General features: G+C 43.2%; 1 protein-coding gene across 5 annotated transcripts; it reads right to left on the bottom strand.

Annotated features, from left to right (window-relative positions):
* Positions 1 to 19: 19 nt before the first annotated feature.
* On the bottom strand, positions 20 to 27,906 carry LOC137589082 (tyrosine-protein phosphatase non-receptor type 12-like). 5 transcript variants are annotated; one of them, XM_068306539.1, is made up of 17 exons: positions 27,222 to 27,904; positions 17,061 to 17,169; positions 16,265 to 16,341; positions 16,098 to 16,193; positions 15,666 to 15,704; positions 15,421 to 15,492; positions 15,261 to 15,320; positions 15,008 to 15,150; positions 14,328 to 14,394; positions 14,136 to 14,213; positions 13,650 to 13,748; positions 11,739 to 11,824; positions 8,117 to 8,291; positions 7,044 to 8,031; positions 4,657 to 4,704; positions 3,534 to 3,621; positions 20 to 3,395 (listed from the first exon to the last, which is right to left on the bottom strand). In XM_068306539.1, the coding sequence occupies exons 1-17, from the start codon at positions 27,321 to 27,323 to the stop codon at positions 3,386 to 3,388; spliced, it is 2,337 nt and encodes a 778-aa protein (XP_068162640.1). In that variant the 5' UTR covers positions 27,324 to 27,904; the 3' UTR covers positions 20 to 3,385. The 5 variants fall into 5 exon arrangements, with proteins under 5 accessions (XP_068162640.1, XP_068162639.1, XP_068162642.1 ...); XM_068306538.1 differs by having other exon boundaries at positions 3,538 to 3,621; XM_068306541.1 differs by lacking the exon at positions 4,657 to 4,704.
* Between the last annotated feature and the right edge of the window lie 87 nt (positions 27,907 to 27,993).

The raw sequence follows: 27,993 nt of genomic DNA, 5'->3' as shown, positions 1-27,993 counted from the left end.
TAAAAACAACAAAAAGGCATGTCTTACTTAATGCTCATCTTTACTGATTGATTTCTGCAACATACAAACATTTTTTGGGGGGTTTGGGGCGGGGCACTGGGGAGGATGTGCTGAATGAGAGTCCCACAGCAGGCAATGAGCAAGCAGCAGTGAATGACATCACTCAAACTCTTGCCTAGTGATGATTGGAGGAGACAGGGAAAAGAGGGCGGGCTCTCACTTAAAGGCACAGGCGGGCTCTTCTGAGATCGAGGCTTGTGTCTGTGTGAACGTTACAGGTATGTAGGATGAGAGAGAATACAGAGGATAATGAAAGAGTTTTTAAAAAAAGATGGGTGGGTGGGGGGGTGTAACAGAAAAAAAAGGATGGGGGAGTTCTGAAATCCTGCCTGTCCAGAGCAGGAGACCCGCTGCTCTGATCTGCTGCATGTTTAGTTTCCATGAGAAAAATGTAAGAGAAGAAAGAAATGGCAAAAGATAGAGATAAAGAGATGGAACAAATACATGAATAAAGAGAGGAGGGGGGGTTGGGAGCAGTGGACTTGTGATGCAAGAAACAACCGCGTATACAAAAATAACTTTTATAATACCATTTACAAAAAAAGACCATTATTATTATCATCATCATCATCATTAATAATATTACAATCTTATTCCAAGCCCATGGTAAACTATCTGACAAGGGGGAGGGGGGCTTTATTTATTTGATGCCGTTCCTCTGCCAGCCAATTAAAATAATGAACAAATCAATCTTTTTAAGCATATAATTCTGACATAAAAATAAAAACAAACCCTGAAATATTTGCCAGAAGCAAAAACAAAGGGCAGCAGAATAATTTACAGTTTCAGCGGGGAGGAGGAGGAATCATCATCATCATGCACTGACTTTCTTACATCTTCTGTTAATAATCTTCGAGATAACAAAAACAAAATCTGAAATATTATATACCTAAACTGCCCTGTACAGTTCTTTATAAAACAATGCATATACTGAATAGTTATGGTAATGAAGGAGCAGAGAGCAACACAAATCAGGAGGAAACAGTAGTCCTGGGTCCCTAACGGCTGTTGTCTTAATGTCTCACACACAGGAAGGTACAGAATGAGAAGAAACCACCAAGTCCTACTGGTAGAGATGGGTACGGGACCCAAAAAATAATTATGCCCAAAAGTATTTTAATCACCTAAAATCAAAGTGAAGTTTAATATCATGTTGGTTCAATGCATATAAATTAAACAACTAAAATTAATGCCAACTTATACATAAATCTTAGGTGTGTATTCAAGTATTTATTATTCAAGTATAATACATAAAAGCTTTCAAATTAGTTAATATGTCTAATAAATCACACTTGAGTTAATTTATGCACATTTACTCAACATGATAAAACTCTGCATTAACTGTAATCCTTTACAATTCACTTATATGATAAATTCAGATGGAAAACTTTAAATGTAAGTAAAAATTCTTGATACAAACGTTTTATCCATAATTACTTTTTGAGTTTATCGTGACTAAATGGACTTGCGTGGTCATTCATCTCAGGGTTATTGGGAGGAGGGGATGAGAACAAACAAACAACAGGAAATAATGTGGAAGTAAATAGAAATAAGCTGTAAATTAAAGTTCAAAGGAAAGTCAACACCCAACACGCAAAGACAAACAAGCTGAAGGGCAAAGCCTAACGAAGGAGGACTGTGATTGGCTGTCGTCTAAAGAGGCAGACTAAGGCAGACTCATGGTCCCAGCAGTGAGAGGCCAGAGTCACAGATGATGATGCGTTTGGTCATTATTGGAGTGTTTTAGGGTCATTTTAGCAGTTTCTTACCCGGGGACAGCAGAAGTTTGCTTTAAATGTGGTATGATGCTCCAATCTAATAATCTGATATTTTGGGGGTTTTTTGGAACTAATCTTTGCATTTATTGTGAATTCATTTGGAAGCAAAAACCGATATCCCATTTTGACCTGTGACCAGTGGAGAGAGCTTGGATTTAAAGGGCCTGAAGTCTAGTATTTTTGGAATCCCTCTCCTAAGCATCCGCTTACAATCATTGCTAGCAACCCTACTGGAGACTGCTCTATTCAATCCAATCAATAAAACATTTTACATCTTCACTTTATATCCTTTTACTCGGTTCTTTAATATCAACTTTCAGTATTGTTCTGCTCAACTACTGTCATAGACATCAGCCTCTGGTTAGCTTAGACTGGAAACAGCTAGCCCACCTATGTTCAAAGGTAGAAAAGTCTACTAACCTACACCTTTCACACTCACTATTACACTCATGTGTTTAACCAGTGCTAAAAAAATTAAGCGTGGAAAACTATCAAATATTTTAAATGGTTGCTTTGGGGGTTTTTTTTAACTTCCATTTTTTGCGTAAATTAAAAAATAAGACAACCGGACAGCTGAAAAAGTATTTCTACATCAACAGATTCTCAGTGACTCGCTACGATGATCAAACCACATCATCTGTGACCCCGGTAAACAGGGAGGTCAGCATAGAAACGTGAAGCACTCCAGCTGAGATTACTGCAGCGAACAGTCCGGTGTTCCGGTTTCTACGCTGATCCTTTGTAATGTAGCACCAGCACACAGAAAGAAGGGGAGGGAGAGAGTAAGAGAACCCCGGCAACCTGTACATAACCGACAGAAAAGGTTGCATCGTGGGTAACAGATTATCTAGCTTTGAAGATTGTTGAGGAATCAGAGACTGTCTGGTTCATTTAAACCTCAGAAATCACCGTCCCACAAAACATCGCTTCACAAATTACGATAATTCCTGTTTAACAAAACGGTCAATTTTTTTTCCATTTCTTTGTTAATTTAACACTCTTATTGAACATTTTTGCTTAAATTCCTCTGTGTTTGGCCTCAGAATGGACAAATATCCAAGATGTGTCTACAGCAGAGAGAGAAAACCGATCCAAATCGGCTTCCAAGTCACCAAGAACGAGGGGAAAAACAAGATTTATCCTTTAACAGGAAACTAACCAGACTGATCCGAGGTCAGCATCTAGAGAAGTCAAAACCTCTAACATCTGCAAGCTGAGCAGGAAAAACGTGGGCCTTGTACTAAAATGGACAAGCCACTCTGTCAGCAAGTGTTCTTCTGCTTTACACAGCGGCACTTTGAAGAATGGAGAGAAGGAGGAAGAGGAGTTCCATCTGGAGGAGTTTGCACAGAGTTACACAGAAAGTGTTTCTACGTAAAATCGCGCCGTCGGTCTGAGTCGCTTCTGTTGGCCTGATTTTTGGAACGGCTAGTTGAGATCGGAGGAGTCCATCTCCTGACAACACTGTTGGTGGATGAGCAGACAGATCATTCCATCATGTCCACTCGAGGGGGGGTTCCCGAGGGCCTTTAGGGTGAATGCAACGGTTACCGAACCCTGATAGAGGAAGGAAAAATAATTACTGTTCAGCTGTTTGAATGTAAAAATCAAACATTTTCTGCACGTGAAACTTTTAAGATGATTTTCCAATCAGCAGCAGAAACAAACACACACACTATAAGACAGAGGACTTACCCACCCAGGTCTGCCTTGCTGTCTGTTACTGCAGTGCCAACAGATTCAGGATCAGCTGAAGACGTCCTCTTAACACACTCCGACACATCTACACAAGGTGGTAGCATCGTGTGAATATCAGCAGTGTCTCATAATAGATTTAAGGATGTTATTACTGTATTGTCACTGATGGAGGTAGAACATTTGAAAAAAACTTAATTCCCTGACAATTATTTCAATTGTATTAGAATTTATCTGATTAACTTAACACTTAGAGAAAACTTATAATTTTTTTAATTTCTCAATTTTTTTAACAAAAATTAAATTACTTGTACCTTATAATTATTTCCATTGAATTAGAATTTGACAGTGAAAATATTTAATAAAATATTTTTTTTAAAATCTGAATTATAATTTTTTAAAATTTTTAAATTTTAAAAAATTAATTTACAAAAATTTAATTACCAGTACCTTATAACTATTTTCATTGTATTAGAATTTGACTGATTAATTTAATATTTACAGGAAATAAAAAGTCATCTGCTTCCAGTCTTACCAACAATACACACACACAGGTGGGAGGAATATAAACAGATGTCAATATCTGGGGCATTTTTACTACGTGTGTTAAAAGATTTGTGGTGTGTTTATCGCTCCTGACATTTAAAGGCTGGCTGTAAAGGAAACCACAACCTTTAAGTTCTTTCAGTCATATAAAAAACTAATTACAGAATTCAAGTTACGCAGTTACTGTACTCCTGTTCGATTAGTGTCTTTGTCACACACACACACACACACACACACAAGCACACATTCACTGAAACCACTAAAGCAATAAATTGACAGTAACCATTCTCCCTCAGCACACACTTTTCATTTCACCTCCCCATAGGCTGATTTTTTTAATCTTTGCTCCCTTTTCATTCTTGCTAAATTTCTCACTTGTTCTCTCACAGCTGCCCTTTTGACAACTGCTGTCAGTCTTATCGTAGGCTGGTTTGTAAAACAACGAAGGTTTGCCCTGCTATGCTGCCTGAACGCCGTGAGGGAGCGCTGACCAGGATGTAGCAGTAAATAAAGAAACGAGAGGCTCCTTTGCTCGCTGATAAACACAGACAGGCAGTGAAGGCGTGAGCGTTCGTACCTTTATGCGGCCCACTCCTGTCGGCTGAGGTTTTCATCTCCAGAGGGTCTGATGGGGGGGCGGGGGGGGCAACAGCGAGATTGAGTTTAACCCAGAAACAACAGCAAGGACAACAGAGACATTCAGCACCAATCCACTCATGCCCACAGGCTTTCTGTTCCTTTCAAACTTATTCTTGACAGTGTCGTCAACACTGAGCCCTTCCCTTATTATTTCAGCCTCGCTGGTAATTTTGATGAAGCAGCTGCCTCTGCATGGCAATTAACTCTACGGCTGCACCCCAATTTCAAAACACACTGCATGTAGTGTATACTATATGCCTATTATATCGTAGTATGAAGGAATTACACCTCCAAGAATTAACGCAACGCATGCATAGAAAATATCCTGCAGAGGAAAATTAGCTTAGAATTCTTTTCCAATTTTTGCACACATTCAAGATGGATTTGAATCAGTTAATTTCGTCATTTTGAAAACGCAGCATCTCCTCCAGCTTTCCAAACCGCTGCAGGGCTCAAATGCTGGTGCTGGCTCCCCCTAGTGTTGTAGAGCTGCTACTGCGCTCTGCTTCACTTAATTATTTTAATGTTTTCCACCTCTTATGAAGCAGTTATTCAAAAGGACGGGAGACCTGAAGTATGTGTGTGTCCATCTTTCGGATTGAAATCTGCCTTTTCATACACAGCAAGACACTGGGAATAAAAACGGAATAAATCATATTCCTGCTTTTTTCAGCTATCAGAGGCTGCGACCAACAGCTGCAGCAGATGGTTTCAGTCACACCACGTCATATTCGTAGCTCATGTTCGTCACTCCCACTCCACTTCCTGATGGGCCGTTTAGACACAAACAGGAACGCCACAGCGAGCGTTTGGGCGAATCCACAGCAGCTGGAAAACACACACCGGTGAATCTCGACCAATGCAAACGCACCTGTGGCCAGAAGGAAGGACTCGGGTGTTCTCGCAGGGAGGGGGGGAGGGGAGTCGTCGCTGTCCCAGCAGTCTGGGTTAAAAGGTCAGAGAGGCAACGTTAATAACTGGCCCAGAAGAAGAGTCACGATCACGATCTCTGTCTGCGTGATAAATAATAAGCTGATAACCCAGTGTTTATCCTTTTAGACTCGTCTTCAGCTATTCATCGCTGTGTCTGATTTAAAAGTTTTAATTGAAACCCATTTACTCCCATTACTCAGAAATTCAATCATCTTCCACTCTTTTGGTGTCCACCTTTTATTGAAATCATTTTAACTCCATGTCTAATGAAGGCCCGTCTGTTGGGAATTAGCCATTCCAAGTGGAGTCTACCTTCACAGTATGAAGTATTAGCCAGCATTAGTGTAAAATGACTGAATTAATTAAATTACTGAAGGCCAGAGCAGGATGCTGGTTCGGTTTTGTGTGAAGCCAATTCCAGGAAAACAAGAGGTGATTGTGCATCAATCAACACCTTAATTCCATTTTCAAATTGGAGCAAAAGGAATTTATTTAGTCCGTCGTGTTTAAAGTGCCTATTTGCGTTTAAGATGCTAAATTTAAACATTTACCTTAAACTTTGCATGCCTTTCCATTTATGCCTTCCTCGATAAACCCTGACTTGTAAAAAAATTTAAGTCAATATAAAATGCGGACCATAAATACTAATATTTTGAAGGATTCACTCATAACGCAGCCAGTAAAACAAGCAACCACTGGGTTTTGCCTTCAGAAAGCAGCAACTCACTCAATGCAATCATCAACAAGCAGCCGTTAGATTCTCCGGCGGCGCCGCTGCCTCAGCCCGAAATGATAACACGCTAGAAAGCCAAGCAGACCACAACCCCAAACAGAAAACATCAAGACTGTGAGGCCAAGATTTCAGCAATTAGGTTCAAATATTTGGAACGCTTCAGGAGTGCATGATGCCCTGGAACAGCTGCTGCCATGTCTGATTTCATTCTGCATAAACGTGGCATTCAGGATCAGTTTACAACCAACTGATCTGCATCCTGAGAGTTCGATTCAAATATTTTTACGAAATGCCGTTAACCCATTCCAGATCAGAAACCAATCTGAGCCCAAAGTACAATTCGAACCAAAGCGCACTCCTTGTCAGCTCCAATCACAGCAAGAATCAGATTTCAGAATCTCATGATTTTGAAATCAAGGAGGAAGCAGCGATCTGATCTCCAGACGATTAAATCCGCGTCTCATCAGTGAAGCCGTACTGATGCACGCAGCTCTGTCAGACCCAGTGTGCACACGTCATGCAGGGTCTGACAATCCGACATGCACACACACATCTGCACACACACGTCTGATCACATGACTTCCTGTCTGGTTGTTAATTTCCTCTTCCAGGAAAGCAGCCAGTGAGTTAAAAGAGTGAATAATGATGGATTAACATACTTGCTGTAGTTGCAGAGGGTGGCGGAGAGCTCCGCCCAGCGATGGACATCGGCAGCACCTTCCTGACAGGCTGCTGGTCTCCATGGTGAGGGGATGCGGTTACCATGGCGGTGGCAGTGGATACGTTAGTGCGATAACCCTCGCTTCCTCCGGACATCTCTCCATCCCCCTCCTCCCCTGAGTTGTCTGAGTGCAGCGGGTTGGTGAAACTCAGGGCAGTCCTAACCGGAGTGGAGGAGGAGGAAGAGGAGGAGGAGGAGGAAGAGGAGAGGTGGGATGAGGAGGAGGAGGATGGGGCCACGTGGTCCGATGAGGAGGAAGAGGAGGCTGTTTTCAAGAAGTGTTTTTCTGGGCTGTTGCAGGCCTGAGCCCACGCCACCTGGCCGGGCTTAGTCTCAGCTCTGTCATCACCCGGCGCCTCCCCTGGAGCCTCCCCCTTCTCGCTCTTCACAGGGAGGTGGTTCGGTCTGGCGGGGGCCCCTCCGTCCATATCCCCACATCCGCCTGCCACTCCTCCTCCCTCCGTGCCCGAGTCCTCCGACAGCGAGGAGCTAGAGGTCAGCAGGGATTGGCCGGCACGGGCTTTGAAGGCGTGGCTTCGCTGAAGCATCCCCGCGCTAGTCGCCGAAGCGCTGCTGCTGACTCCGCCCGCTACTCCACTCCCCATGGAGGAGGAGGAGGAGGTGTCAAAACTACGGGGTCCTTCCTGCAGGGGCACCTTTTTAATCTCGATGCTCAGCTTCCGTTCGATCCGAGGAGCGGTGGAGGAATCGACGGCTGGGGAGGGGGGCGAGGAGGGGGTGTGGCTTTGGCAAGATTCCGACTTCGTTGACGCCGAAGAAACTTTGTTGTTATAGTTGTCGTTGAGGTCGAGACTCGAGACCTGAGGCTGACACTTGAGACTCAGTGGATCTTGGCTTTTCTGCTCTGAGGTCCCTTTGCTGTGGGCGGATTCTGATTGGTTCTGCCCTGCATTCACCTCTTTATTCTAAAAAAAAAAAAAGGTGACATCACTCAGAAAACACAAAATTCCAAATTGATTTCCACACAGGAAGTCTAGATAAATTGCTCACCTGTGTGGTAGCCAGGACGTGTATTACAGGTTTGGGGTGATAGCGGTCGTTGTCCTGCCGTACGTTGGTGACGGTGGGGAAGGCTGACGGGGGAGACGGGGTGAGAATGGGAGGTACGGGGTGAGGCTCCGGGGGCTGGAGTATCTCCTCCTTTACATCGCCTTCAGGCTGGGAACTGAAGATGAAGAGAAAGAGCGAGATCAGTTTGGAAAACAGTCATTTATATGCAAACAGAAGTTGACTTTAATAAAGGAGAAAATGATTTCCGTTTGAAGGATCCCGTCTCGACGTCTGTGGTTGGAATGATTAAAAGAATTACATCGCTCTGTTTAGTCCACGCTTAAACGATTGTCTCTAGCAAGACATGATGAAAGTGAGGCGATGACATGTGGTTACGCTACATTTATGAAAAGGAAGTCTGTGTTCATTCCCGCCACCAGGTGGCAGAATAAAAAAAAACCTTCACCCAAGGGTAAACTTGAGAAATTACTGTAGATCCTCATTCTTCAGATTTCATAGATTTATGGTATTGATGCTGAGGAAACTAAAAATAACCATAGAGGATTTGACCTTTATGAATGCACTGAATGTTTAATCAGATTTCCTGAGTATACATGAAAGTATTGGATTTATTCGATACCGTGAGACAGTCTGAGGTTATATCAACCCACAGGAACCAGGATGCGATTAAAAGCATAAATATAATTCTACTTTTGGCTTTCAAACCCTCATGCGTTGCAGTAAAGTCTTAATAAACTACTTATAGATATAATATAGATACACGTGTTAGTAAACAGGATACTGGGGGTTATGCTGACGGAAAATGTCAGATAAAGATATTTTTTCCCCTCTGGAGAACTTATGCATTCACATGTGAATGGAAATGCTGCCTATATTCACGCCGTGGAAGGATGTGGTGTTGTGGTCGAGTTCCATTCTATGCATGTGTGCATTTGGATGCAAAGACGTGGGTTTTCTTTACTTCTATACAGTCGAAGTTTTTCTTCATGAAGCCTCGGCGTGGCGGTGCTGCTGCCACCGGCTGACAGATAATTGCCTCTTATGGGACTCTTATTGTTATTTCTGGCCTCCAGGTTCGGCATTATGGAAACAAGAACACTCTTGTGCCTTTGCAGGTCCCTTAAATTACAACATAAATTATCCACGGGACTCTCTTCTTCTGTAAAACCTTCATTACCTAAGCGAAGCGTAAGAAACGCTCGATTCAATAATAATACGGATGAGAATTCCCACTGGTGCCGACCGTTTCCCACCGGGGATATGAATCATTCTTGATTCAGAGTTTATTCAGTGTCTCCCTCTGTAAGATGAGACAAGATGAAATCTAAATGAACCCTAAGGCGGAGCGGCGCTATTACCGGAGCAAACGCTAATAAATCAGAGATAAACAAATAAACAGGAGCCACGAGAATGACGGGAATATAACGAAGTTGAAGGCAAAAATTAGGACACCCGTGAAAAATGGAAGCGTTTGTTAGAATATTAGGATTTAGATGAGGCAAATATGTAAAGATTAGCAGCAGGGCTAAGTTTCTACTGTAGCTGTAAACAGATATTTGTTTAACAAACGTCAGAAGTGGAGACTAATGAAAATTAGGAACCACACTTGTGAAAATAATGACTTTACAGGAGGTGTTTTATCATTTTACAGAACATTACAGGCTTATATCTGTGTATAACTATATTACAATGTGCCAAAGTTTTATTAATATGTTTGGATATGGCTTACAACTGCTACATAAAGTGGGTTAAAGTGTTTACAACTGTAATCTAGATTTATTCACAAAATTTTTATATGTACATGTAAGTTTAACATTTTTATTCTTCTATTTTTACAGCAAAGCAATAAAACGGCCTCACAACAACGTGAAATTCATGCACTGACGCACACACACGGCGATAAACAGGGAGACACACTTCATAGTTTCAGCTTCCGCCGACGACAGATTTTCACAAGACAACTGAGAAAAGTCGAGAAGCGAACACACACACAAACACACACGCAGGTTTAAATGACTGATTCGACAAATATTTGCGTCAGGCTAACAAGCGCTAGCAAGTTGCAAGAGAAGACAAGTAGCGGCTGAAACAAGGAGGCCTTCAGTAGCTCTGCTGGAGAAGAATTTCATTAGCGTAGAATCGCAGTCCAATTGTGTGAAGTGATGGTTTTAAAACCTTATTTTTCACTGAATAAACTGAAAAGGTACATGTGCGTTTTTTTTACAGTGTTATTGAATTATTTTCAAGTGAATCTGTTGGTTTATTAGGATAATAAAACACACACACACATTTTACAGGAGGATAAAGTCAACACGGACCGTTCAGGGTTTGAGATGCTAAATAGAGGATATGAGTCTTCAGGGTGTGACCGGGAAAACGATAGCATGTAAAAGCTGTGACTCAGCATCTACGACCTTGATGCCAGCCTCAGTGGAGTTTCTTTCTCACACACATGTATGGCAAAAACTCCCCCACACACACACACACACTCCTGAAGTTACCCAGAGGGAGTGTGGCGGGTAGAATGCGGACTATGTTGATAAAAATAGCTCCAGCCGTGGCGAGGGCGCGCTCAGGCTTAAACCAGGCCTTGACATTTTTTTTCGTGAGGAGACGGAGGGACGACACAAAGACAGAACGAAACACACCAAAAAAAAAACATTGAAGACAGAATCCCACGTTCCTGGAAGTCTGGCTCGATTCCACTTCTAGGATTATTTTGGCAGCGGATCGAGTTTTGTTTAACTTGCTTTTAATTGTTCTATTTGTTTAACTTGGAAGAGGAAGGAGATCACATGCGGTTACATCCCAAAATGAGGCGCTGAAAGGCTTCACATCAGTCCAGCCCAGAAGCACACACGGCGAGAGCAGGACGGATTCAGCAGCGAGAGGACAAAGCAAACATAATTTTTACTCTGATAAATTAGTTAAGAAGATGGTTTAGAATTAAGAAATCTAATAACACAGAAAAGCAGCGAGCCAGAGAGTCGTGTGCAGATGCACGAAACGCCGTCAAACTGGACATTTTTAGACAAAGCTTCTAGCAACGGGTAATTAAGTCAAACAGTCTCCCGGCAACGAGATGTCTTCTGTGGCATCGAGGCAAATCTGAGCGTCTACGTTGTTGGTTTAAAAAGTTGCACGCAGCGTTACACTAATAACCTTCTGTGTGGAGGATCTTAAGAAGAGGGACCGAAGACGCATCGGCTAAAAGAAACTGGAGCAGAAACCCTGCAGCAAACAAAGATATGAGAGGAGAACGACGATAAAAAAGCAATTGAAGAAACGAGAGGAGGGCAGTTTATGATTATAGATGCATGTGGAGGGGGGTGGGGGGGTGGGGCATGTTTTGTTCTTAAAAAAAGGGAGAAGATGAAAGATAAAGCGGCTCTTCTTCAAGTCCTAGGGTTGCGTTGAACGCAACACTGTGTGGTGTTTCACGGCGTTGCAAAACGAGCTATAAATACAGTTCCTCCTCGGGGGGCCACTGCAGTTTAGGAGTTACCGTCAGTTTAAAGGGGAGGCGGGGCGCATCAGGAAGTGGTTGTTGAACAAAGTGGACGGTAATATTGGCCGATACTTAACGGGAGGCGGGTCTCACCTGCGTATACGGGGCGGTTTCGGAGGAGGCGTGTCCCACCGCTCCTCGTCTGAATGGTGAGCTGTTTTATCCGGACTACTTTCATCCTAAAGACGCAGAAACAGGATGAATGTAGGGTCAGAAAGTCATACACTGTATTACAAGTCACACACGTTGACATGACGGCTGAAGCATCCTCCCATAATAATCTATTCACACTTTAACACGTTTTGGGAGCGTTTGCACCCCGGAGCGATTGCGTTTGAAATGTAAAGCGCCTCCGCTCCGTTGTATCTTTCCCACATCTTCCTGCAGTAGAGGTAGAAAGTTGGAACTAAATTGCTCCGCCGAAGGATCCTGGTCCTTCCTCCTCATGCTCCTCCTCCTCCTTCATCTCCCCCATGACTCATTAACTCGATTCTCTCCACTTTGGATAATGAGAAGGTGACGGGGCGACTGCAGCCGTCGGAAGCTCAAAGACATGGGGCCGAGTCAGGTCACATCTCTGACTCTGTACTTAAAGTACAGAGTAATGGATTACTTCTCTACACGTCAGTTTGGTGGGAATCCTTCCTACAAACAATGGTTCTGGCGTGGAATGTGTGTGTGTGTGTGTGTATGTGTGTGTGTCGGGTTATTGTTTGTCCTGCTACTGAGAGCACCTGTGTGGGCGTCTTAGTCTCTAACAATGGATGACTGGACATGACTCAATGTGTGTGTGTGTGTGTGTGTGGTGTGTGTGTGCGGACTGAGTCGGCACAAAGATAACACGCCTTGTGTGATGGCATGTGTGTGTGTGTTCTAGGACTTGTTTTACTTTGAAAGATAATAGTATTCTTAGAATCAGTGAAAAACAAGCTGCCGCTGGCGTTGCTGTCTTGTTCTACACGTCACACCCATGATTAACTAATGATTAACAACACAAACGGCTCGATCTCAGCATTGCACTCTTTTTCTTTTTTTAAACACCTAGTCTCGGTTCCTCTTGACTTCGAGGTAAAACTAGAGGCTACCTGGGTTCAGATCTCACTTCCTGTCTTCTTCTTAGCAGCTCGTACTCCCACGGGTGAAAGGTCACACAAAAATCTCATTTTAAGCTTCAAAACAGCGACCAAAACTGATGAATAGACATAAATACCACGCCTTTGCGAGTAAATGATGCTCTAAATGTACTTCGGGCCCGAAGCTTCACTGAGAGATATTTTAGGACGTTGGGTAAAAGTTTAGACCGCGTGTCCCAGTTTTTCTTAACGTACACACGATAGCGTGTTCCTTGCGGGGGTCTCTTTTTCCCAGCGGATGTCTATTCTCAGACCTGAAGCACATTATGGGACAGGGGTGAAGTCATCAGAGTTTCCTACGCAGGAAGTCAACTCCTGGACTGCTGCCAAGCGCGCTCATCATTTTGCTGGTTTTTAAATGCTGCACACCATCTTCGCTCTGGCCTCATCTCTCCAGGCAGATTGAGGTGGAACAACTACTTACCGTTCTGACTAACTATCTGTATTTAAGCCACACCACTAAACTTTTTAACCAGGCTGCAGCTCTGGTGCGATGCGAGGAGAAACGGGGACAATGAAGCATTTTGTATACGGCACATTTGTCGATGAGTGTCTGATTTCAGGGGGCAACGGAGGACAGTGTGAAGTAAGTAGAATTAGGACAGTGGTGACTGACAGAGCAAAGCTGTTTTAAACAGGTCTGACTCCACGGAGTCCACTGAGAGCTCCCTTTCTGGCACAAACTATCTGTCTGAGTAAAGAGCAGGCCTTTCCATCCCCCTGTGACTAATTATTTGTGTTTTTCTCCGATATGAATGCGTTACTCGGTGACATCCTCCCTCTCTCTGACAACAGACGGAATGCGCCATGCATTTGTGTGTGTGTGTGTGTGTGTGTGTGTGTGTGTGTGTGTGTGTGTGTGTGTGTGTACCATGCCGTCATGGATCTGCGCGTTGGTGGGACTCTCCAGGAGCTGCAGTTGTTTCTCAAAAAGCTGAGCGAGAGCTTTGTGAACTAACTCGTACTGCTCCTGAAGAGAGGAAGACGGGGACAGAGGGAGGAGAGAAAATAAAAAAAAGGAGTTTTAGAAGATCGGCACAGAAAGATATTCATTTACAAGGCTGTGAAAGCAAAAAAAAGACCTTCATTGATGGAGCGTTACTGAAATCAGAGTGTTGCGAGTTGAAAATGTGCAAAAGTCTGGTCGGAAAATTGTCATTCAAATCACTGTAAGTATATAAATATCAAGGCAGTTCTTTCATCCAGCTAACGGCGCTCGTTTCGCCCTTAATGCCGACGCTTTTTGTGAAAGATCAGACTGAATCTGCTGGCCTGTTGCGCTCAAATCAGACGTTCCACAAGGATGTACTTTTGAGTGATAGAAAAAAGATAAATCATTAATGAAAAAAAACCCAACCTTGGTCTGAACGGCGGAGTGCCGTTGCGTCCTCATCTCCTGGATCAACCGAAAAACATTAAAATCCTCTGGTATTTTCTATAGAAGCGGATAAAATTGAAAGTAAAATGTCATTTTCAGATTGACATCCAGGGTGTTGTAAGCGTGTGTTTGTAAAAACAAACGTGTGAGAGTGTGTGTCTGTTCACACACCCCGGCTTTGAGGAGGTTCCACGTGTAGTCGATGGCGCAGATAGCACCCGTCCTCCCACAGCCTGCACTGTACAGGAACAGGAATATAGATTAGATTCACACAAATACACACACACACACACACAAAACCCTAAAAAATATCGACTCCAGATTTGTTTTTGAGGAGAGAATCGCTGCGACACCTTTGTGTCGCAGCGAGGAAACGACGACTTCTCCATCCAGACAGGACGGAGTCATGTTTGACATCAATCAACGAAACGGTACCGAGCCGCTTTGCCACACACACACACATCCACAACAGATCACAACAACCCCAACAACACATCTGCACAGACGCTGAGACGTGGCTTGCGAGTCCTGCTGGGTTAGAGGAACCAGGAAATGTCCTCAGGCTGCTCATTATACCTGTTTACACACACATGGAGACAGTGTGTGTCTGTGTGTGCATTGCATAGAGCCACATCACATCAGCAGATGTGAATATACAGTCTAATTAATCTGCGTGCTGTTTGTATTCACACTAGCTACTATATCTTGTAAATTATGCAGAAGAAAAAGATGCAGTCATCTAAGTTTTTCAAAAACTCCACACAATAAACCACCCAGTTTATCCCATAATGCTTCACTCATAATGTCAGCATGGGCGTGTTGAGTTGTGCCTGTCTTTATCCTGCGCCTACCTGCAATGAACACATATGGGGACGTCGTCGTGTTCCTGGTATTCCCTCATTAGTCCGATCATATCCAGAATGGAGTCGAACGACGAGGGCACGTCGTGATCCGGCCAGTTCATGTAATGGAACTGCGTTATCCTTCGAGTTTCCTGCAGGGAGACAAAAAGACACAATTAACGGGTTGGTTGGAGGACGTGAACTTGATACCAAACGCTGCTAACCTCACATGAACATCAGCCTCTACAAACAGTGAACTTACATTCTCGTATTCCACCACCAACACCCTGATAAAGTAGTCCGTCCTGGCCTGCTCGGATTCCTGGAAAGCAAAGAGAGAGATCATCAACACAAACAAGACACAGGCTCACACACACTGGACACACACAGCTGTGTGTGTTTCTGGAGATGTGTCTGCTTACACAGGAGATTCTGAAAGGCCCGAGTGTTAAGGGTTCCTCTCCAAACTGTGGGAAATACCGCTCACACTTTTTCTGCGTGGAGAGGAAGACGAGTTATTTTTGTTGGTAAATGAATGTTGATGACTTTTTTTGTAATTACAAAAAAGGCAGCATGCTTGATTGAAAAAATACATAAAATACAGTAAAGGTACTTAAAATATACAATGGAAAATAAAACACAAGGGGGTTAAATAGTCCAGGCTTACCCTTCCCATCTCAAACTCTCGACAAGCCATTACAATAACCTGCAGAGACACAAACGTGATCGATATTTACACACTGTATGTTTCCAAACGTATTCATTAGAGGAGACAGCAGAGGCTGAAGAACTTCAGCGGAGAACGGTGGTTTGATTTCCACACTCACGTCCATTCCTGACACCGTTCTCATCGATGCTGCAGGAGGAATTATTAAATCAGGCTTTTTAGAGTGTTAGTTAAAACCTCTCCAGCGTCCTGATATCAGTCCATCTGGTTCTAGCATAAGCTCCTTCCATCTGCCCTTTAATTCCTAACATTCATAGTACATGTTTATTTCAATCATTTCACCCCAAGAAGCAGCTTCAGTAAAATCTAAGACAACTCAGAGGAAAATCATTTCAAACTTTTCACTCTTCTGGTTTCTCTCCCCGTACTCACAGCGATATTATACTCCCAGTTCATCCTCCAGAAGTCGATGACGGTGTTCGGCAGAGGGCCTTGAGTAGCAATGTAGGCCTCAGGGCCGTCCATACCCTGAGAAGAGAGAGAGGTTAAATCCTGCAAAGCAAATTCATAAAGGAGGGTGAATTTCATCCATTTTTTACCTTGATGAAGTTAGCATTGATGTAATCTGTGTCCTGATTGGTTGTTTTTAACCCTAGTTTCACCCTGGTGTGGTCGACTGAGGAGTGAAAGACAAAAAAAAAAGAGAAGGGGGTGTTCACTGAATTTCAATTATTCTCTGAATGTAAGAAAGAGAATATAATGAAGTCATATCTTATAGAACAGGACATGTATGAACCAGTTCTTCCTTTGCCTCATCAGTGCTTCATTCACTAAAAGCTCTGATGAATGAATGATGGAGGGATGAAGAGAAGAGGGAAAGAAGAGGATAAAGGTATAAAATGTAGGACAGATGTGGGGTCATGGCAGCCTCCTTTGACGTCATGAAATACAGCAGAAGCTCTGTGTGTGGACGCGAGACAGAAAACCATTACGTGACCTATGACAGCATGGTGTGTGTGTGTGTGTGTGTGTGTGTGTGTGTGTGTGTGTGTGTGTGTGCGTGCGTGTTCCGTCCCTATCAGTCTCCAAAAGTCTCCTCATTTCAATTTAAGGCCATGGACCAAAGTCACTCACAATAGCTTGAGCTTAGCAATGAGATGCTAACGCCACGCCTTTATCCAGCTCCTGTTAGACAGAGGGAGCTGTGACTGTATTAATGGGGTGGGGGGTCAAAACGGCTTGTTCTGTTCTGTTGGACCCCCACTAACGACCAACAATAGGTTGACTCTATTAAATTTCAATTAGCCAGGATGTCATGAAAGTAGGCGGGCAGCGTCCAGTAGGTCAACACGTCTGTGAGGGAGGATGGTTTTTGTCGCTACGCCTGGGACTTACACGGCAGGATGTCTTTGTAACGGTTCTTCTTGACGTTCTCCTCCTTCTCTCCTGCGTTGGTGGGGTAGATCTTCTCCGTCCGGTATTTTGTTGATAACCGTCGTAACCTCTGCAATAAACACGAGGAGAAATATAACATTCTTAAGCGTGAAAACACCAAGAAAACCAACATGCGTGACATTCACACAGGAAAGAGAAATGTAATTATTCAAAATCCTGACATGTGCACGCGCACACACAGGACGCAGCGGTTGAAATGCATCCGACGCAAACAAACATCACCCATCTGTCGACATTCAGACCGCTATAAATACCACAGCACCTCATGAAGGGAAGTGTGGTCAAATCTGACTCTGATGCAGACCCACTCGGTTCACAGGTAGAGGACATTTGGTTTGACATCAAGCTATCACTAAGCTAGCCATCCTCCCAGGTCCCAGAACTTCAATTTAATGAGTTTCCCTTTTCTTGCACGATTTTTCACGCTAACGTTGTTTAAGGTGATAAAACAGCGAGATGAAAAAGTGAATATGTACCTATAAATACATAGAAAATAGACACACAATGTCTCGCTGGAATTACAAAATTTTCACTGCAACACAAATATAAAATTATTTCTCTGATTTCTGGATGTCAGCAACTCATTTTTCTGCACATTTCTTTCAGTGAGGAGAGAAATAACTGGTTTTAGATTTCTGGTGTATGTAACATGTGTTGACTTCACAACATTAGATAGAAATCAGGGCTTCATCTGCATCAAATCCAGCCGATATTGCTAAAAGCTGTTTTTTCAGAAATCAGACTCCAAGTCTGTCTGGTCTTAAGAGGTCTGATGTGAATCTTCGGGAGCCTTGCGTGAAAAGCCACCCTGCCTCCCTCCCCTCTCCAGCGACGACTGTAGGCTTTCCTTGTGTTACTATAAGCAGGGACGTCCCTGTATCCTGAGGTAGGTGACCTTTGACCCCTCTAAAGCGCAACATGAAGAAGCAGAGGGCGAGAAAAAGAGGAGCGTGCTGAGATTGGGGGCGGCGACGCAGCTGCGCTGCTGTGTGTTGGTGTAACAACATTAGAGTTCCTCCAGCCACATGTGAATTACATTTCCAGCAGCAGTCTGCTTCTGTGCTGGGCCAGAGCCCAGGAAGACACACACAGACACGACACACACACGGACACACACACACACAATGAGCAGGCAATAGCGATTTGTTACGATCTGTCATTCCCCGCACACGATTGCGTTTTAGAATCTTCCCTTTGTGGCCCCGCTTCACTTCATTTACAGGAAACTGGGAACGCACCAGTTCTCCCATTAAGGAGCAGAAGTCGTGAATGTGAATCTATAAATGGCCGACTGAAAGGTTGTGTTTCTAATGACTCCTCTTCTAATGACTCCTCTTCCTCCTCTTCGTCTGTCATCACATAAAACACACACAAACAAACAAAAAGCATTTGTGTCAAAATAATATGTTCGCCCTGGAGGAGGGAAGGCAGAGGGACAGTCTTCATCGAGACAAACTGAGGACGGGGAGGAAGAGCGGATCTGGGTATTGGGAGAAGGGAAAAAGCGAGGGAGAGGAGGAACAAGGAGGAATGAAGGACAAAGAAGAGGGAAAGAAGGACAGTGGAGGCTTTTAAGAGGCTCTTAAAAGCAGAAGATAATGGATTCTTTTATTCTGTATTCCTGTCATTCATTCACTTGCTGCCTTTACACTCTGTCGCTTCGCACTTGGCTTATACCCTGAAAAAAATGGGGGGGGGGGCAAAGAAAAGCAAACATTCTTGTCTCTATTATGACTACAGTCTCTTCTTAGTTAGCACACAACAGTAAGCTGTGCATCAATGGCGGGCTGTTACTCTCCGAGCAGAAATAGGGAATATTTGGTGGTTTTAACTTCTAAAATATGTAGACCAGATATTCTTCTTTATCTTACATGATAGTAAAATAAACATCTTAATCTGAAACTATAATTATGGCATTCTGAGGCTTTTCACAACACGGATCGGATCCAGGAACTACCAGACAAAACAAAGGTAAAATCATTAAAACAAAACCTTCTACTTTCCACTGAAGCGACAGCTTTTAATTTGAAGAGAAGAGACAGGCAGTGTTGATTTCTACCAAACCCTGGCTTCCTGACACATGAGGAAAGGTTACTCACTGTAACCTGCACCGACTTGTCACTGACGACTTCTCTCCGGTGGACGTCAGCGGGAGAAATCTAGTCATTGTCAGATTTTGATGCGAGACTACGTCGAACCGGACGCACGGTTGAGGTTGTGTCGACATATCTGACCTCAGAATTCATGACAAAAAAATGATTGAAATCACAGATAATGTTTCTGATAGTCTTCCCGTACTAATCCTTTACCTTCTGTATCTTACTTCCTCTCATTGAGGAGTGAAAATTTGCCCGGTTTCCTGTGAATGCTCAACTTCCACCGTCAAAGACACGCAGGGCGTTGGCCCCCAGAAAGCCCACGCTGAGTTCACAGAACTCCAGGGTGAGACTGAGTCGGCTCTCACACATTTCTTCACAATGACTTGGTCTGAAATGAACCGAGGATGCCAGGGCAGGAACTGGGCAGGGAGAGAAAGAGGTGTGAGAGACGGAAAGAGATTTAGAGGGAAGGCTGGAGAGGCAGATGTGGAAGAGAGAGAGAGAGAGAGGTGAAAGAGAGTTTCACTTGTGAGTGGGTCTAACCTACTTTCTGTCTCCTGGCTGAATAAGTCAGCACTGCTGTACTTCCCTGGCACACTGAATAATTCACACACACAGACACACTAGAATGAATCCTTGAATCCAGCTGTAAGCACTGACTGGCAGAAAACACGCTCTTCCCACAGAACTAGTGGGAAAGGAGATAGGGAGTGTGTGTGTGTGGTCTGGAAGTGTTGAGCGTTGGTGTGCACTGACCGTCACCTTTCATGCAGACACACACACACAAGCTAAAATAGGTCATCCGGTACAATGTTCTCATAAAAATCCATCTCCCGCGCTGCAAGCATGCAGGAAACAGGTCGCTTTGGATGTTTTGGCTCTGCCTCTGGTTCACCGTTAGCTGAGCTGATGGATGCTCTCGCCGTCTGCGTGTGTGGTATGAAAAGTTTTGCATTTAAAAGCAAACGGCCACACTGAACCGTATCACTGTGTATGGATCAAGGGAGTCAAAATACATGGATTACAGGAAGAATGTCACCTCATCAGGGTGAAATAAACAGCAGGAGAAAAAAATGGATTAAAGTCGTCTTTATGCCAAGTTAAGTAGCTAAACTATTATCTACTGTTAGTTTAACGGCTAACTAATCAAGATGCTTGATCAAGGAAATCATGTAAAACTCCACCCTGTCAGGACTGTGTGTGTGTGTGTGTGTGTGTGTGTGTGTGTGTGTGTGTGTGTGTGTGTGTGTGTGTGTGTGTGTGTGTGTGTGAGCAAGAGATTAAGACGTCATCAACTACAGATCCAGACAAAGTTAATTTCCTGATTACAATCAGGTCCCAGGCTGTACACGCACACACACATACACACACACACACACACGCCTACGTATTTTGCAGTCATTCTATGGCTTCTGGTCAATATAGGTCAGTAGAGCAATGGCAGCCTGAGTGACAAACACATACACACACACACACACCACTGGGAAGTCAGGTTCTGAGGTTTAACAGTGACTGATGGGCCTTCAGTGAAAGAAAGAAAAATAACACCTCCCGTCTCACTTGCAGAATCACATTTATTTACCAAGTTAAAGCACCAGACCTTCATCGTTCAAATGTAGATGAAGGCCTGGAAGCAAAATAAATGTGGTTCCACAGGTCAGACAATGCACAGCAGCTTCTTTTATCAAGTTAACTATAATCTCCTCACACTCCGATGCAAATGAATAAAAATAAAAGCACAAATTCTTTTGTCATCAATTCCTGTAGATTGAAATCCCCTAAACGTGACAGAACTCAAACTTTATTGTGAATAATGGATGAATCACTGCTGGTCAGGCCGAGGAAACACCTGGATCAACCCACCCGTTTCAAACCGCCATCGCTTCTGGGTTCTCACTTCCTTTGTCTCCAAAAATCTCAGCCTTGCCTGTTGAGAACTCAAAAACCCACGAGCCGCTGATGAACACCACCCGACTAAGAAAACCAACTTACACGTCATCCTTTGAATAATCATGAGTCAGCATCTTTGTGACTACAAAGACAAAACAAAGCGGCTAAAGGAAATAAAAACAGAGGGAGGAAGTAGTGAGGAAAAAGAAGGAAGGACAGATGAGAGATGAGGGCAAGTGTGTAAAAAGATTTCATACACACCTGACTGGGATTATTAGAGTTTGAATAACACAATTATTAATCATTGATCTCCACGTCATCTCAGTTTACTCGTAAACATTTCACTATGTGGATCTGGAGTGCGTGAGATGTCTCTGGAAGTGTAGAAGAAGAGGAATCTCTCGTACTCCCTGTATTGGTTTTAAGAAAATTAAATAATGATATCAGCAATGGGGAAATCTTAATTTAAAGCACTGGGCACACGTAATGCAATAGGATCCAACGCGTGTGTTCACTAGTGTAGCATGAAAGTATGTGTGTGTGGTATCCCACACATTTAATTGACTCCCGATCTGGAATTGTGTGTGTTTGTTAAATGGCATCGTGACAACTGTCTCTTGGCGCAGGGTTAAGCTGTGTGTGTGTGGGGGGGGGGGCAGTGACACCAAAGGAAATTGGGAGGTCTTGTTACGGAAAGATGAGGAAGGCTTCCAGTGGTCACCACACAGTTAAAAAAAAAACCTTGAGCCCTGCCCTGTACCTTCTGTAAACACACACACACACACCAATAAAAGCCGACATGCACTAGCACACACCAGGAAGCAATGGAAGATGGTCCCACTAAACAATAATCAGGTCAGATTTAAAGCCCCTCTAAATGGAACGTGTTTCTGAGACAAGTTGCTTATCGATGAGTCTGAAAATGAGTAAATGTGGTGCAATGATGAAAAAAATGAGAGATAACACAAAAATACATCTGGATTGTGTGATACCACTTGCTGAAAAATACCTCCGGGGTATGCATGTAAATAAAATTAGGCCAACTCCTAATTCTGTTATTTTCTGAAACTCTGCAGTTTTGTAACCTTCACTCGGTGTGAATGCTGAACGAACAGAGGGGGATACATTCAGAGCCTTCTGTCATTTCATCCATATTTGTACATGTTTTCAAGGAAGCTTAGACAAACAGACATAAGGGACCATATGGAGTAATACCGTCAGAAATCGTTAGGGGCAGAGTTGCTGTAATTTGTGTAAGATACGATGAACGTCTGCAGTACCAACTGAGAAGAAAGTGAAGTGAATAAACTCCTGATCTGCATGTCCTCACCTTTCACTGCTTATTATTCAGGAGACAAAAACAACGTCTGAAAGTTTCGCTGTTTTGGTCGTCATTGAACCTTTTGACGTTTCACCGCCTTTTTTGGACGAATCGACGCCGTGCATAAGATACAGAAACGCGTGGGTGTCGAGGGATTCATCCATTGAAATGGATGTATTTACATTCCTATTCAAGGGGGAGGCATAGATGAGCCTTCTGAAAGAGGCTGCCGACACAGCAGAGTTCATCTGTGACGACTTTCTGCAAGAAGACCCCTAAAAAACACAAATCCTCACTGCAGGATGAGCTGGCACCAACTCATACTGATTGTATGCACTGTGGTTCCTGCATCCAAAGTTGACTAGTATGTGTGTGGGCATAAAGGCTTCCAGAACATGTGCCGCAGGCTCGTGTGTGTGTGTGTGTGTGTTTGTGCTGGCATTTTAAACAAACGTACACGCGCAAAAAACACTGGAAAGGAGAAGGGGAAGCCCCCCCCCTCAGTAAAACTGAAAATTGTTACTACGCACACACACAAACTCACATGAATACACACAAATACACACACTAGCACATCAGGCAGTGTCACATCTCATTTTCTTGCCTCCCCTCTGAGTGTTTTATGTCCGCCCAACAGGACACATATTTACACATAAAGAAGCGTGTGTGTGTGTGTGTGTGTGTGTGTGTGTGTGTGTTTGCACTTTTTCATTTTCTTTGATGTGCTGCTTGGGAGTAATCTGCTCGCAAAGGTGGGGCAGGGGCAGGAACACACACACACACACACACACACACACACACACACACACACACACATTCACACACTCACACGCACACAGGCTGATCTCCTATGTCTAAATCCTGTCTAGACAACAATGCTGAGCCCAGTGTTCCTAAAGCAGGTACAGAAACCGTTTGAGAGTGTGTTTCTGAGGTGCAGGTAACTGATCACACATCACTCGTTTCCGGCTCTCATGTTGTGTTTCCTGTCTTTACACCGGGTTCACAATACTATCTAATCACTTCCAACACAAACCACTTAGCAGCTACACTTTCTGAACCCGTGAAAAGGTTTTTTTTACACCTCCATAAGACACCTGAAGCATCTTGTACATGGCCAACGATATCCAAGCATCTGTTCCTGCGCCACACAGGTGGCATCTGGGATATGTGCAGAAAGCAAAAATGTGCTGAAAGCAATTTGTTCAGGTTTTATATTGTGTCTTCTGGTACACTGCTATCGCTGCTGCCATTAAGGACGACCTTGCAAAGAACTAAATTTCTCACTCAAAAACTAGAACTATATCTTCATAAGGGATCAGTAACAATTTGAGACACCTTGTAAAATATAGTTTGAATGGTAATGTATCTCTATCAGAAAATGTGGCTCATAGCGACAGCAAACTAAATCCAAGCTTAGTTCCAAATTGAAAAATGCAAATTCTCACCGTCACATGGGAACCACCTTGGAGGAAGTGATCCTGTTATCCACGTTCATATGGTTCAGTTCTGACAAAATCTTTTGGATGCAGGATGGTGGATGGAACAACAGTCAATGTCACCATGTGCTCTTTAATTTGCTTTTTTTAAAATGTGATCTGCATGATAACTAATGATTCAGCTGTTGTCAATTCATATTTACAGTCATTCATAGTGAATACCAATTTTTGGAACATTTAGTTCCATAAAGTGACAATTTTCTCCACAACAAAATCGAGTTCTGTATATTTTTTTATTAAGTTTTCCATGTGTGTCTGATGTCCGCATCCCTAATTGAACCCTGTCCATATTCTACTATGTGTGTGACTGCCTTTACTGGCATTAAAATTATTAATTGTGTGTTTGTACTGCTTCTGATTTCCTGAACCATACTACAAATATTTTCCAAATGTTTCATCTGCTTTTATAACTTCCTGGATGGATCTGTATAATGTAGCTCTTGTTAAGAAAAAAAAAACCCTGGATGTCTTACGTAAGCAAAACTAATAGCTGGTTTGGAAAACTGCAGATTGACAGAGGCAGATGATAACCACCCTTGTGAAACAAGTTAGGCTGCCAGTGTTCGGTTTTTGTATAACCAGGACTGCACAATCGTCACAATTTTGCAGAACCTGCTTCATGACTTGGGGACTTTCAGCCCATCCGTGTCTACTTAGATCAAACCACCAGACCAGTTAATACGATCAGGATGCAGCTTTTACAGAAGACATGCTACATGTTAAGACAACCGAAAGGGCAAAGAAGCAATTATGGGGCACATACTGAATTCAATGATGTAAGTTTGAGTTTATAGCAGCATGTAATCAAGATGTCTTCCATCGCTATAACACCAGGATTATGTCAAGAATGCTTTCAATTAACAGTTAGCTCCAGCCTCCAGACTATTTTTTACTGTCCTCTCGCCGTTCGAGGGAAGTCCCGATGTACTCGCACACTGATGCACCAGTGTGCACCATGAAATTATATCCATTTTTGATGTGTCTCCGTGCGAGTGGAATCCCAAAGATTGACACACGTACTAATTCTGACAAACTCATCACATTTACAACGGTTTGGAGTTCTGACGTTCTCTCAAGAAGCTGAGCAAAAGTGCTGAACAAAGCATATAATTGCCAACTAGTTGGCCTCCCAGAGCACTGTAATTACGCCTATGAAATACATTCTATTTATAAACAACAACAGGCACTTAAAAGTGTTGTCAGGCTGTTCTGGTGACTCAGTTTGCAAGACAGCACGCCCCATGCACTTGTAGTACATGGGGTGTCAGGACTTGAGGACTTGAACGCCCCATGAGATTCACAGAAGTGGGTGAACGGACCGGCAGCGACCAGCTAATGCACTCGCTCACATGTTGGGTGAGGTTGATACGTTTTTATCGTACACAAGACACGCATGTGTTAAATCGGAACAGGTTTTTCTTCTACAAACTGCTGAATAATTTATGATTTGGCTTACTGTACAACTATCGTGAAAAATCCAAAATATCGACATGCTATACAGTAAGTGGTGGTTTTGCAAAGGGGATTTCTGCACATGCATGGGATGTATTATCGGGGGAAAGTCATGAGGGAAAACACTTTCACCTCCAGTGTTTTGCCTACAGATCCCACCAATGTAGGGCAGCAGACATCTGTTTTTGTGGTATGCAGCTTGACAAGGTGTGGAAGTGAGGTGTTGTGGTCTTAAAACAATATTTAGCCCTTTTTTCAATTAAGTATGGTTCCTCCTAATCTCTAAGTTTATACAATCAACTTAAAAGTTTTATTTCTGCTCACATGTATTATATGGTCTATATATTACTCCAATGAGTATCAGCCTCAGCCTCCTCCTCCTTAAAGCACATCCTAAATGCCTCTCACACAGCCCAAAGCCCCTCATAATGTGGCACAACATCCGCCTCCCGTTTTCTGGGACACACTTTAAGACATGCCAGGCCTCAGCACAAAATGGACTCACAAATGAAGTGTTCCTTATTTCACAATTTGTAGTGGACCAAATTTCTTCTAAAATGTGTCATATTTTATCCAAAGTGTGCCCACAATAAAGCTCCAACTTTAAAACTAGGACAAAATGTTATGAAATGGGCCAAGAAAGAATGTTGCAAGCTCCAGCAGGCAGGTTCCATGAAAGTAGGGAAGTAAGGAGAATGGAGTGAGTGTGTCTGCAACTGCAGGCAAAAGGAGGGAAAGTTCACCTCTGCTGCAGATTAGCTTCTTTCTGAACAGCACTACACAAAACTAGACTTCTCTCAAGCAGAATGTGAATCAGACAGGAAAACATCTGCAGCCACACAAGTTTAATTGTAAATGAGGCAAATCTGGATAATTAAGTAGCTTTTGTTATTGAATGGAATGTGCATGCATCCCCTAGTTACAACATTTCCTAAATAAAAGCAAGTAACACTACAATGACCACATCACGACACAAGTGGCATTACAGGAGTGCCATTCCTGATGTGGGTATTTCACAAGCCTTGGGACAAGTCCTATTTCCAGTGTGGCGTTGCAACACAATTATATCCAGTGATGCAGTGTGGGCGGGTCAGCGGTCATCATAAAATACACAAAGCAATTAGCTGTCAAAACGTACGAACAATAAATGTCTTATTTGCACATTAAAGGAAGGCATAAAAGGAAGAATTATAATATACTGTTAGATTAACATACTGGCTAGTTATTAGGTCCACAAAAGTGGGCGCTAATGCAGCCTAATGTCATGTTAATAATGAAAACATCATGGTTAATTTGAAGAATGCACGACTTTGTGTAATAATAGTATGATGTGTACTGTATCCATTACAATCAATTTGTTTTCAGCCTTAATTTGAGAAAATATCCATCCTATAAATATTTCAAAGTGATTTCTAACAATATACTGCAGATATAAAACACAACTGTATTGAAACAGAGATAATATTAGGTGCAGCAGAGGATTATATGCATATAAATAAGATTAAATTCAGGCGACACTAAGCCACCATACTGCACTTTAGCCTGTAGCTACATGCTAAGCTAACACCCCACAGCGCCATATATCATTTAGCTTCAGACCGGAAGTTCTTGTTTTCTTATTGTGTCTTTATTTCAGGTTGTGTTTCTGCGGTCCGGGAGACAATGCTAGGCCGCCATGTAAACGCTGGACACGGGATGAAGAGGAAGGAGGGCAGTGTGGCCGCCCCTGCCTCACCTCCTGGGGGATACAGGGAACCGCGACCCGGGGAGGGGAAGTCAACCAGGAGGGAAATGTGGAAGGGAGAAAGGAGGATAGCTCGGCTCATGTAGTTTGACCCACCATAAAGTCGCTGCCGAAGTTGTCCTCTCCCCTCTCCTCGTCCCCCTCGCTCATGGCCTTCACCCCCTGGATAAACTTTCTCAGGATGCCGGCTTGGTCCATCCTCCAGTCCTTCTTCTGGCGTAACCCGTTTGAAAAAACAACCTCCAAAAAGTATCAAGGGGGTGGACAATGACAAAATAGAGGCAAAAAAAGAAAAAAAAGGAACGGGAAGAGGGGAAATAAATAAAAATAAATAAGCTTCACGGATCTTCCCAGAGAGTCATCGTTGGTTCACAACACCTTCTTTCTTTCTTTTTTTTAATTATCGCCCCATGTTGTTTCTCCTTCTCGTTCTTCTGGGCTGTCTTCACAACGATAACGGTAAATGTTAGCCTGAAAGAAAAAGCAGCGACAGCGGGGTTTTCAGGTCTAAGTTTGCCACGGTGGACTAGCGCAGAATGTGAGCATTTGGTTCTATAAGAAATGAAAATTAAGGACAAAAGATTAAAAAAAAAAAACCCTAAGTCTGGCCAGTCTATCTACCCCTCCCTGTCTACCTCGGTTGCCACATTCACACACTACTGCTCGGTATTCGCTACTGGGGAACATCCGGACTGGGCTAAACTGAGAAGGAGAACAGCCCGCCTTTTCCAGGATATACGTGCTTGTGATTGGATAAGTGAAAATATAAATTAGAATTTGATTGGCTAATTGGGATGTAGCTCTAAGTATGTGCGACTACAATTGGATTAAAGGTCTGTCAGTCATTATAATGTGTTCGCGGTCATCA

Source organism: Antennarius striatus, chromosome 22 (genome assembly GCF_040054535.1).
Source record: "Antennarius striatus isolate MH-2024 chromosome 22, ASM4005453v1, whole genome shotgun sequence".
Lineage (NCBI taxonomy): Eukaryota > Metazoa > Chordata > Actinopteri > Lophiiformes > Antennariidae > Antennarius > Antennarius striatus.
This window is presented reverse-complemented; position numbering and strand designations above follow the sequence as displayed.